We start from the raw sequence: 11,948 nt of genomic DNA, 5'->3' as shown, positions 1-11,948 counted from the left end.
AAAAGATTGTGTAGCCCTTGGCGGCTGGATGCCTGTGTTCCAGTCTTCAACTCTGTGGATATAGACAAGGCACCCAGCCTTTCTAAGCCTCGATTTCTCCATCTATATGAAATAGGGACAGTAAAAGGCCCTACCTCGTAGGGTTGCGGGGAGGGTTGATTGGAACAGTTAAGAACGCACTCCGCATGGTGCCTTGTGCAGAGTAAGCCCTCAGTAAATGACGGCTGGTGTTTTCGTTCCTGTTAGCTGAAGAGTCTTCAGGGAGAGCACTTTACAGAGGGGGGGCATGCTCATCTGGTGACTGTGGTCATTTCTCTTGCCAAGCCCATCCATCTATCTGGTCCAGGCCTGCAGCCCTATTAGTTCTTAGCTCATATGCTGTGGTCCAGACCTCCAAGAATTTCCTCCCATGCTCCAGGTATATGGGATCATCATCAAAGAGACATCTCTAAGCAGCCCATGCAGGAGCGCCCTGCTCCGAAAGGCAGTTGTAGAGAGAGGGAAAAACATCTCCCAAGGGGTAAGCGGTAGCTTACATCTTCTTGACTTCAGCTGGCAGATCAAAGTAGTCACAGACAAGAGAGCCAAACCACATGCATGTTGCCTTAAAGCATGGGCCTTGGCTGCAGAACTTTCTAAAAGAGGACTGACCCCCCCCCCAGACCACAGGTCACAACCAGGGTTTGAATTAACCCATCCCCTAGCAGCTTGGAAACACGACCCTCAGCATAAATATTAAGCTAACATCATTTAAGTGCTTAAGCACGTGCCAGGCACTATCCTGAACACTTTGTGTCTGGTGGTGCTCATTTGATCTTCCCAACTCGATAAGGGTAAGTACCATCATAACATCAGTGTTATACACATCAGTCACGAAGAGTTCACAATTGCTGGCCTGAGGTCGCACAGCGAGAAGTGGGCAGGATTTCAGTCCAGGTATCCTGGCTCTTGATTTCCATACTGCGCCGCCCCGTGTGATCTGTGAACTGATTTAAGACGGGGGTGGGGTGTGGAATGGGATCTCAGGTTAGCTGCTTCGAAGGGGGTGCGAGTGAATATACATAGAAAACTATACCCTTGAGCAATAAATGTTTCTGTTTCCCTGTGTTTTTGTTAGCAGACCTTCGCAGCTCTGCCAAGCCAGTCAATTCCAGCCTCAGTTCAGAGGGTGTCTGGCTTCTGACTCTTTTTGTTTAGACTGATGCGAGCACAGGGTAGACAAGAAGATGAAGGAGGGAAAGCCATCAACCTTCAGCTTGAGGAAAACCAGAAGCACGGCTGTGAAGCCCTAGGCCGCTTTGCCCACGGGCCAGTCTTCCCCGCCCCAGGCCGTCTCCAGAGCCCTCGGCCTACCTGTAGAACTGATTGCAAACCTCCACCAAATGCCAGGCCCCGCCAGGTCCCCTCCTGCTAACCGTGCTCTTTCCGATTGCAGGTAACCTGGACATCACCCCGGACGACCCCCGCTGGATCGGAGCCTGGTGGGGTGGGTTTCTGCTCTGCGGTGCCTTACTCTTCTTTTCTTCCGTCTGGATGTTTGGGTTTCCACAGTCTCTGCCCCCGCACTCAGACTCCGCCCTGGAGAGCGAACAGGCCATGCTCCCCGAAAGAGAATACGAGAGACCCAAGCCCAGCAACGGGGTCCTGAGGCACCCCCTGGAGCCAGACAGCAGTGCCTCCTGCTTCCAGCAGCTGAGAGGTAAGGGCGCCTCATTGGCAGGTGGCACTCAGGACCGGATGCTGGGGGACCTGAAGTAGAATCACATTGGTTTTGCGTGATTTGCCTTCCCTGGCCCTGTGCTTAACTGATCCCTGAGAAGTAAATGCACTTCATAAAGCAAACACAAAGTTACTACCATTTAGCGAAGGGGCAGCAGACCCCCACCGACCCCAGGCCGAGAGGCCAGTGGCTAACATAGCACCCGATGTATGATACACGTAAGTGTGCGTAGAAGGAAGAAAGGCAGCGAGCAAAGGAGGGAGCTGGACGTTTCATGGCCCTCCTTTGAACTCTCTCAGGCCACTTACAAGCGCATCGAGACAGTGTAAGACTTTGAAGTTGGCTCCCTTTGCCGATGCAGGCGTTCTGGAAAAGCCACATCCAAAGCGTATTTCCTTAGATTCACTCTGTCCTTCCATCCCCTCCATTAGAGATGAGAGCTGTGTTCCTCTGGAAAGAAAGATTAACTCAGTCTTGAGAGCAAAGTCGCACTTTAGAATGCAGCAGAGCGCTCATCATCATTTTTAGAGGAAACAAGTGCATCTTTTCTGACAAAATGGCAAGACACGAACAGCGATGCAGAATGAGGATGAGGAACCCCGTCAACAGCCCCTGGTTATTTCCACATTTGCTACAGTCTCTTAAGAGGTGAGGATGACGACCGGACAGCCTCAAAGCTGCTCGGTGTCTATCCTGGCCCCCTCCCCACTGAGAGGTATACACAGTGGTCCCTAATTCAAGGACCTCTTCCTGCTGGGTCCCCTGAAGGACTTGCTGGATTTTGAAAGTGGGCAGGAGCAAGGCTGGGGTGTTACTTCTCAGGGAGGCTGGGGTGGGAAACAGGTGGACCGTTACCTCTGCAGGAACCGGGCACACAGCCAGGCCCACTTTCAGCAGCTGCTGCCTCAGACTTGCAGTGCTCGATTTAGAGATTTGATGAGAGTCTCTTTACTGAGCTCTGTCTAATGAGGTGCACTTTCTATGGAGATGCTTGAGAACCACGGAGAGAACCTCGGGTGACCTTGCACTCAGAGCCCCGCTCTGCCCTTCACCGGCTCTGCGATCATTAACTTCTCCGCGCTTCTCTCCACAAGTATAAAGTTGTAACACCGTTCCTCGGTGACAGTGTGGTCGTGAGAATTCAGGCACTGCCCTTGGAAGATTGTCAGTTAATACCACCTGTTAGCCAGCGAGGAATTCAAAGAACTTGTGCTAATTCCCAGAAGAGACTAATTTAAGAACCTAATGTCATGTTTGACTCCATGTTCCGGGATGGCTTCTACCAAAGTCGTCACGTGGAATCGTAGATGATCTTAAAATTCATCTCTCTAAGGGCCAGAATGCTCTGTTAGATGAGAAGGCCCCGTGCTTTGTGTTCTCTGAGGTTGCCCTGGCTTGGACCCTCAGGAGTATGTGCTTCTTAAAATAGGTTCCCCAAACGGGCCCCCTTCAGGAGCCCCCAGGTGGCTGGAGGGTGATGCCTGCTGACCCTCTGATAGCCCAGCTGGCCACACAGTGTCCCAGGGACCAGATCCACGGCAATAGATGGGGCTGGCTTGAGAGCGGGCCTTGCAGAGGGCACCTTGGACCTGGGTGGTGGCAGCCTTTCCAGGTATTTCCTCTTCCCAGGATGATGGCCCTGCTCTCCTAAGACTCTGATGGTAAGAGCTATGCCTGTAATCGCTCATCTTTCATCTCTGGGGATACACAGATGAAAATGATGCAATTGTGCCATCAGAGAACTCGCTGTCCAATGTAGCGACAGGCCAGCAAGTCAGAAAGGCGGCCTGATGTGATGAGAACTACAGTACCAGGCAGCACCGTAGGTTATGGAAATACAGTCAACAGGCAGCGAAAGCCCACCTCTTGGGTCCAGTGCAGAGCTGAGCTGAGTCTTGAGGGATGCCATGGTTTCAGAATTCTCGGGCTCTGATTCAATTACTGGTTAACCCATTTGTTAATTCAGTCAGCATTTACTGAGATCCCGCCAGGCTCCAGGGACACAGCGGTCACCAAGGCAGCTTAGATTCTGGAGCAAGTATAGTAGCAGGGGAGGCACGCCGTGGGCAAAGTCGAACCAGTGACAAGATGAGTGCTGAACTTGCTGTGTCTGAGCTGACAAGTACACAGTTGGGTAGATGGGTCTGAGGCTCACTAGATCAGAGCCATCACAAGTTATGGCCTGTGTGTACATGGGCTCCACTTGGATAGTTAATGATTTTTAATTTAGAATTAGCAATTCCCAGAGGCATCAGGTCCATTAATGGACCCAAAGGATGTCCCAGCAGGAAAGGAAGGCAGCGTGTCTAGAAGAATCCCCAGGAGCCAGGGTACAGTGGAGCGAGCTATTATGCTAATAAATTTTACACATGCCAACGCATGGAGAGGGAGCCACGGTGGTTTATATCTTTCATTTTTTCCACGTGAGACACAATGTTTCTGCCACGTGGACATTTCCACCAAAAGCAGCATGCGATGCTGCCAGGCGCTCCCAGATTCTTCATCTGATTTGCAGCCTCGGAAGCCCCGCTAGTCTGCATACAGCCTGCAACACATTTACGGGTACAGATAAGCTAAGCATCGTTACACATATCAGAGGAATTAACGTTGCTCTACAGATCTGTATGTTGCAATTTCTCATCCGTTTCATTTGAGCTTGCAAACGGGTTTCTTTTCTAGCCATCAATCTGTGTGCCCTGCCAAGCTCTACAGATAGCAAAGGCCCCTGAGAAGAACTGCCGTTGGCCCGAGAGCAGCCACTCCACCTTCCTTCCCTCTGGGACCAAGACACATAGCCTCTTCTGTTCCTGGGAGAGCCGTGGGGCTGCTCACCTGGGTTCAAATCCAGCTGAGCCACTTCCTAGTCATACAACCTTGATCGTGTCGTTCAGCTCCTCTTGGTTTTACCGTGTGGTGTCTGGTGTAACTTTACAGCAGCTGCATAACGTCAGTATTAGGACTTATTACCGTTTATAGGTGACGACACAGAGCTCCCGTTCGGTGACAGAGGACTTCAGGCCTGTGATCACTTTCCAGAGCCCTCTCCCCCCAGAGCAGGCTTTGAAGGTCTATTTCCAGCAAAGTCGGCCACCAGTTGGGTTTTGCAATTGTTATAAGAAGGTGAGAGATGGAGAGCTCAGAATCTTGTCCCAGAACTGTGTAGAGAAGCTGTTACTTGTTGCACAGCCCAGACGTCCCCGTCTTGTGGTGACTGTGACATATCCATTTCACAAAGCAGGCAGCAGGGGAACAAATGCTTGGGCTTGTGAAACTCCAGCATCTCCCCCAGGTGGGAGCCTGCAAATGCAAGACACATTTTTGCATCTCAGCTGTGCCACCAAAGAACTTTTCCTTTCCTCCCTGACTCTAAAGCCCCTCCTCCCTCTTCTTGTTCTTCAGAGCATTTTGCTGATTCATCTTTCAGGACCGCCCCCTCCCCCCCGCTCCGCGGCATGTGGGATCTTCCCGGACGGGGCACGAACCCGTGTTCCCTGCAACGGCAGGGGGGGGCGCGCACCCCCCCCCCCCCCGCCACCACCACCTCCCTCCTCTTGTGTTTACTGCTGTGTCCACTCCTCCCCTTTCCTGCACCGTGAGCCCCTGGGGGCCGGGACTGCACGTAGCGTGGTCTCGTTGAATCTGGATGCTCAGAGTTTGCAGAATGGTTTATAAAAGTCTAGATCTGGTGGGAGGAAAGAATTCAGGGGACTGTTACAGACAAATGGACAGTATTATCATTAGCTAGTGTGTTTATTCTCACATCCACCGTTGTGTGTTGCATTTGGAAATTGGCTCCAGCGTCACTTGCCCTGGAGGGGCCTTGATGGTTAGGACCCGGGCCCTTTCCGCAGCCACAGGTTTCTGCAGCCACGGGTGTGTCCAACTTCCCCATCACGTTCTGTACAGTTTTCAGAACACCTCATGCCCTCTTCTCTTTGCTGCTGTTTCTGCCTGGAACGCCCTACCTCCCTTGATCCACTTCTGGGCTGGTCGCAGTCACTACCTTCCCAAGAAGCCCTTCCCTATAGCCCCTCTGCGCTCATGCCCCTGTCTGCTCAGTACTAGATTAGCTGCATTCCTCTGTTGCCCTCAAAGCCCCCGCAAAGCACTTGGGGTAACCCCCACTACACAGTGGCCCATCTGTTTGCCTGCATCTTCCCAAAGCTTGTGGCTTCTCCAAGGACACGAAGCTCTCACTCATCTTTTTTGTTCCCACTGCCTAGCTTAGTGCCTGGCACGTAGGTAATATGGATTGAATGAATGAATAAGTAAACAAATGAACACTTTCTTGCCAGTGCGCACACGTACGCACATACACACATAATAGCAGCTAACGTTTGTTTTTCCTACACCATCATATTTAATCCCCCCCAACCCCATGAGACATTGGTGCCATTTTACAGACCAGGAAATTGAGGCTTACAGATGGAAAGGAAAGGCATTTGAACCGTGGAGGGCCTCAGTGTCTGTCTTAACCATGACATTGTGCTGCATCTTCGGGCAATAAACAAACTCTCTTAAAGAAAAAGTGGCGTCAGCAAGGTGCTATCAACAGCGTGTACTAAAACTGTGACTGTGGCTGCAGACGTGTCCTAAAACAATGAGTCTTCTAGGCAAGGGTACAGCTAAAAAGGGAAGGAAGGACAACTTCCTGCAAGCATTGGCGTTTCCTGACCCTCTGATGGACTTCCCAGCGGGGATGAGTGTCACTGTACCAGCAGCTTAAAATCTGAAGGGAGAGCCCACCTTTGATCACTGAGTGAGCAGAGAAGTCAAATGCTGAGCGCTCTTGTCTCTGCGCCCTTCATGCTGACTGCCAAGTGGCCTCTTCCTGTCCCAGAAAAGATAGTTGCACCAGGTGACAGTGGGTGATGGCTGAGCTGGCAAGGTGGGGGTGGGCCTTCAGGCTCAGAATCTTAAAAACCGCACCCAAAATATGGAGTACAGCTGATGACTTCCAAAGCACTTGCACAGACGTCCCACTTGGCCCGCATAGTATGGCTGATAACGTGCGTGTCGTTACCAATCTCCATGCCACCCATGGGGACGCGGAGCTCTGGGGGATTAAACCGTGCACCCAGGTTCCCGCAGCTGTGAAGGATGCAGCTGGGACCAGACTTGGGTCTGAGACTCCCAAACCCGAACTCTTTCCTCTGTTCCTCTGTTTCCCACAAGGATCCACTCAACTATTAATGAACCAACCGAGAAGGAAAAAGGGATCGGTCTAGGGTGGATGGAACAAAAGCCTTTACTGTGTTGGAGAAACTTCCACTCTTAATGTCCACTTTCTCCCTCTTCAAAAGAGGAAATGCAGAGCCCAACTCTAGAGGACCTTCATTTCTAGGGGAGATGAAGTCTGCCTGGGTTGGTACCTTCCCCACGCCTCTCCCCACCCACACCCCTAATGCTATCCGTCACCGGGTTCTGCTGACTTTAGCACCTAAATATCTCTCCCTCCTGCTCATGGTCTGTCCTGTACTCCAGCCAGCCCTGCCCCTCCAGGCTGTCATCCACACTGGAATGTGTTCAGAATGCGTCTGATCCTGATAGATAGAGGCCGGGCCCTTCACGTGGTCACCAGCCCAGTGAGATTCTGCCCCTCCAGCCTCTTCTCACACCCGCCGCCCTGTTCCCACCATTACCAGTCTCACCTTGCTGGCCTCTTTTTAGTCCTTCATATTCCCCAGGCTCAATGGACTTTGCATTTGTTGTTCCCACCCCTGGAATTCTGATCCCATCTTCAGACATCAGCTCACACATCATTTCCCCAAGGACATTTCCCTGACCTCCTGATGGCACCCCCTCCACGGCATGTTGCTCTCTGTGTCATGGTCAGAATGTGACCTCTGTAGGAGTGATCACTTCCTCTGTAAGCTCCATGAGGTCAGGGACCACATCCGTCTTTGCCCATGCCCTTGTACATGGCCGATGCTCAGTACACATCTGATTAATGGGGGGATGCATGGATCGTTGGACAGGTGCTGCCCAGCCCAGCACGGTTTGCTGCTTTCCCTAAAGCCGTCCTCACACACAGCCCCTCCCAGAGTTCTGGCCTGTGTTTGACTCACCCGCAGACACTGGCTTAGCAGGAGCTCCACCTGTGCTGAGTGTCACGGCTGGCTCCCAGGTGACTTACCTGTGTGGGAAGGAAGATCTGCTCCTGGTGCTTCAGCCACCAAATCAGAGGGTCTGCCAGCCCAGTGGCTCAGGCTGACTTGCACTGTGCCTTTGGGTGCGTGTCTTTATTTGCTCATCTTCCTAGCGGGCGTCTTGCTGCTTGGGCAGGTTGCACACTCCCCCCCCCACCTCTGTGCCACCCACTGTTCCCACGGGGGCCCCACGTGCATCGGCCTGGCCGTGGGACCCAGCTCATGCCTCTGGCTTCCGCATCTCTGCCAGGCCACCTCCATCGTCTGCCAGCCAGCAGTCGGTTTCTGCTACATCTTTCTTAATTAAGGGCCTGTTGCCTTTCAGCATAGTGTTATTGTGAGCAGCCTGGTGATCTGAGAGTCCTTGTTCTGCAGGCCAAACTGCTGAGTGTTTTTTATCATGCGATTCATCTTCAGAACTGTGCTTTCCCCTCGTGTGGGTTTCCTGTTAAAGTCTTCTTTCTTGATTCCGTGGCCAAGGAAACCATCTGCCTTCCCAACCACTTGGAATTCTATGCCAAGCTGTGGTTCAGAGGCTGCCATGTCACAGGTGTCATTTTTACAGGTCCCCAGGGTCCAGACTGGTCAGTGGTTTCATCGTGTTTGTATCAGTGTCGATGGAGGATGCGCTGGGGGTTATATCCGTGAATCAGTCACGACTCCCCATCTCAAGTTATTTCAGCAAAGCGCCTGAGATGAACATAGGTGAGGGCACCTAGCACGATGCCTGGCACACTGTGGATGCTCTTCGTGGTTTTGGAAGGATGGGAGGGAGGGAGGAAAAAAGGGAGGAAGGAAGGAAGGAAGGAAGGAAGGAGGGAAAAACTAGAAGACAGCATTTCTCAATGGGAGTTCCTTGGAACGTGAGTCCTCTGAGATGCTCAGAGAAAAACAAATCAACAAGAATAACCAGGAGTAGTGGTTACATGGCCAAATAAGTTGGGAAACCATATGTATACTATGACGCTCTTGGAGAGTCATAGAATATGTTTGTGTTAAAGGCTCTGAGAAGGCCAGCTCTAAGGAAAGCTGGCTGGCTTTGCTTTAGTCTATATTTCTCAGACTTATGGGATCCCAGGACTCTTTTATTCATGCTGACTCTTCCGGCACTTATGAAGTGTTGCTATGATACAGGATAGAAGGTGGCGAGGATCATGGGAGGTTCAGAGGGATACAGTGAGGACCACAGAGGGAGGATTTGAAGACAGGTGCGTGAAGGATGCAGCATTTCAGCCTGATCTTGAAGGACGAGCAGGATTCCCGTGGATGGAGGGGAGGGCAAAGGCTTCCGGGCTGGGATGCCTGAGATGTGCATGGAAGAGAGACCTGTGGTTTGGGGAAGAGGATTTAGGGAAGGTCATGATAGAAGGCAGGCTGGTCTCAGCTTCCACATCCAGCAGAGTTCCTGGTATCCAAAGCTGCCCGGGAAGTCTCTGGTAAAATTATGAATGAATTATTGAGGACCTTCTCATTGCCCTTCTAATGAGACTGGACTTTATTTTATGAGCCATTGTTTCCCAACTAGGGATTTGAGTCAGTGTTGCATGTGGACTTTCTTGAAACACACATATTCAGGGGCCGCATCCCTACAAATTATGATTCTCTGAGTCTGTGGTGGGGAAGGGGGATGGGGGAGAGGTGACCCAGGCATCTGGGTGTCTTTAAAGCTCCCCAGAAGATTCTAAGTGAGCTCCCAGGAGAAAACAAATGTCAGAGCTGGTGGGGGTCCCTTGAGGGGTCTCCACCAGGAGCTAATTTCTCTGGCAGTTGCATATAAGATAAAATGGGGGGACGTGACCCGCTGATGAAATAAGCTTGGGACAGTCTGTGACATGACTCTTGGAGGTTGACGTTAGCATATTGAAGGCTCTGGGAAGACCTGCTGTAAACCCAGCTCTTCCGGAAGTAGCATTAGGAAGCCTAGGTTTAGAGATGGGCACGTACGTCAGCTCGGGTGCTTGGCTTCACCGTTTCTTTTCTGGACACTGCTGTTTCTCTTTCCAGACTTCCCAGGAATGAATTCTCCCATCGTTAGCATTTTTGTGAATGTCGGACGCAGTGAGCCCGGCCACCACTGAGGTGGGGCGCCCTGCTCCCAGAGAAGGTTCTAGGGGCTGGCATGAAGTTATAAAGGTGGCCGTTCGCTTACAAAAGACTCTTGATTTCCTTAGTCATTTTCTGTCTGCGGCCAACATGGAAAGATGCAGTATTGGGGTCTGAATAAGAGCCTGCTGCTTCCCAAGCTCCTTCCTCCACCTCTGAAATCATGTGGGGATCATGTTTCTGACTTCACACTGCTGACGCCAGGAAATGACTGGGATGACCCCAGTTTAGAGCAGCAGCTTGCAGATGCTAGGCATGGACTCTGTGGACACTTAGTTCTTGCTTTAAACTGGCTAGTGGGCAACCACACTGCTCCTCCCTTGGTGTGGCCGTAAGGAGGTGGTGACTTTTCAAGAGTCGGTGGAATTGATGGGCTCTGGGTTGTCCTAACCGATCCACACCCATCTGACACTTGGGTTTCGCTGTAGATGCTCGTTTCCTGTGCTGATGGCTTCTTGTTTGTTCTTTCAAACCGCAACCTTCTCCATACAAGGGAGGTGTTACTGTCTGCCTGTTACCTTACTGAAGATGGGCAGACAGAAGCCTGGTAGTTACTGCTTTCAAAGTTAGCCGTGAGAGGGTGCTAGAAGCTCCCCTGGATGCCCCGGGCAGAGACTGGGGGAATGGGCTCCTCTATAGTGATGAGGCCACACGGGGCCCAAGGCTGCTGGTCTGGGGCCAAGTTCATGGTAGGCGCTCGCTTCCGGGAGGCACCACGGGCCTCCCCTCCCACTGGGATTTCCCTCACCCCTACCTACTCAAGGGATGGTTTGGGCACCTCCAGAATCAGTGATGGAAATGACCGTATTAGCTAATTATTCCCACTTTCCTCACAGCCCATGAACCTGCAGAACATCACGAATGGTGTGATCATAAATTGGTCTCTGTTTCTACAGCTAATGTTCCTTAAGAGACTATGACAGTTACCTTTCAAGGCTATGCGATTCATTTGTTTCTTTATTGGATTCTTTAATCTACCTTGCATGTATTAAGCATCTGCTCTTACCAGGCACAATGCCCATGTCTGGGGATGGAGCTGCTCCATCTCTGCTCTACCTGAGAGCACCTGGCTCCTCCTATGAGACAGACGGAAGGACCCAGACAAGGGCGTCCAGTGGGGTCGGTGGTGCCAGGATGACAGCCTGCCCTGGGCATGTGGGAACCAACTTGGTGGCTGGTGAACATTCACGCTACCCCATGAAACTTCATTTTTCCCAGGGTCCGCTCTACCTTGGCTTCACTCTTGTGCCTCCATGATGGTGTGTTTTTCCACTCCATTATTTCTTCCTTCCTCTTTCATTTTTTTTTTTTTTTTTGGTCATGACTTGAATACTGTTATTTATCTCACCCAGATCCCCCCACCTCTGTTCTCTTCTGGTCATGGGTCTCCTATGTTGGGAAGCACTTCATGGTGGCTCACCTTTCAGGAAAGTACTTTTCTGTTGATTCGAGGCCCCACCCAGGAACCTGAAGATTTAGAGATGAGTCCCGGAGTGCAGGCAGAACTGAGTTCAAATCCACCCTCCTTCGCTTCTCTGTTTTGCATTCTGGGATGCGGACTGTTGGGTTTCAGCCTCTCAAAGGAGCCTTGGTTTCCTTGGGTCTAAAATGAGGATGGTAGGACCACCCCCTATTGAAATAGTTGTGAGAGTTAAAAATGAGAACTCTTGCCACGGTGCCCATCCAACACTGGTTGCGAGGCAGGCTTTGGCGGTCATTGTCATGATTCCTGAGCAGTTGCATAGACTGGCTCCATCTCCCATCTTGGGAGATGTTAAGCATGCTGTATTGACAGCCGTGTTATTAAAGAGAAAGAAAGTCAAGGCCGACTTCAGTAGAGAGACTGAAGGCAGAGAGATCTGAGGGTCAAGGGGAATATAACTGAGCCCCACATTGAGCACTTCCCAGAGTACCTCCAATTCCCAGGAAGGGCAGTGGACAAGGACTTGTGCCTCCTGACCCCCTGACCTGCTGAA

General features: G+C 51.5%; 1 protein-coding gene across 2 annotated transcripts in view; it reads left to right on the top strand.

The window, feature by feature from the left end:
• SLCO3A1 (solute carrier organic anion transporter family member 3A1) overlaps window positions 1–11,948 on the top strand; it is a 321,290-nt gene that overhangs the window by 258,530 nt on the left and 50,812 nt on the right. For both annotated transcript variants that reach the window (XM_007454893.1, XM_007454892.1), the window contains exon 4: window positions 1,436–1,699. In XM_007454893.1, the coding sequence (XP_007454955.1) occupies window positions 1,436–1,699 (264 nt within the window). The remainder of the gene's footprint in view (window positions 1–1,435; window positions 1,700–11,948) is intronic.

This window comes from Lipotes vexillifer, unplaced genomic scaffold, assembly GCF_000442215.2.
Source record: "Lipotes vexillifer unplaced genomic scaffold, Lipotes_vexillifer_v1.1 scaffold600, whole genome shotgun sequence".
In the NCBI taxonomy this organism is placed as follows: Eukaryota; Metazoa; Chordata; class Mammalia; order Artiodactyla; family Lipotidae; genus Lipotes; species Lipotes vexillifer.
Note: the sequence above shows the minus strand (reverse complement) of the source record. Positions and strands in the feature narration are given on the sequence as shown.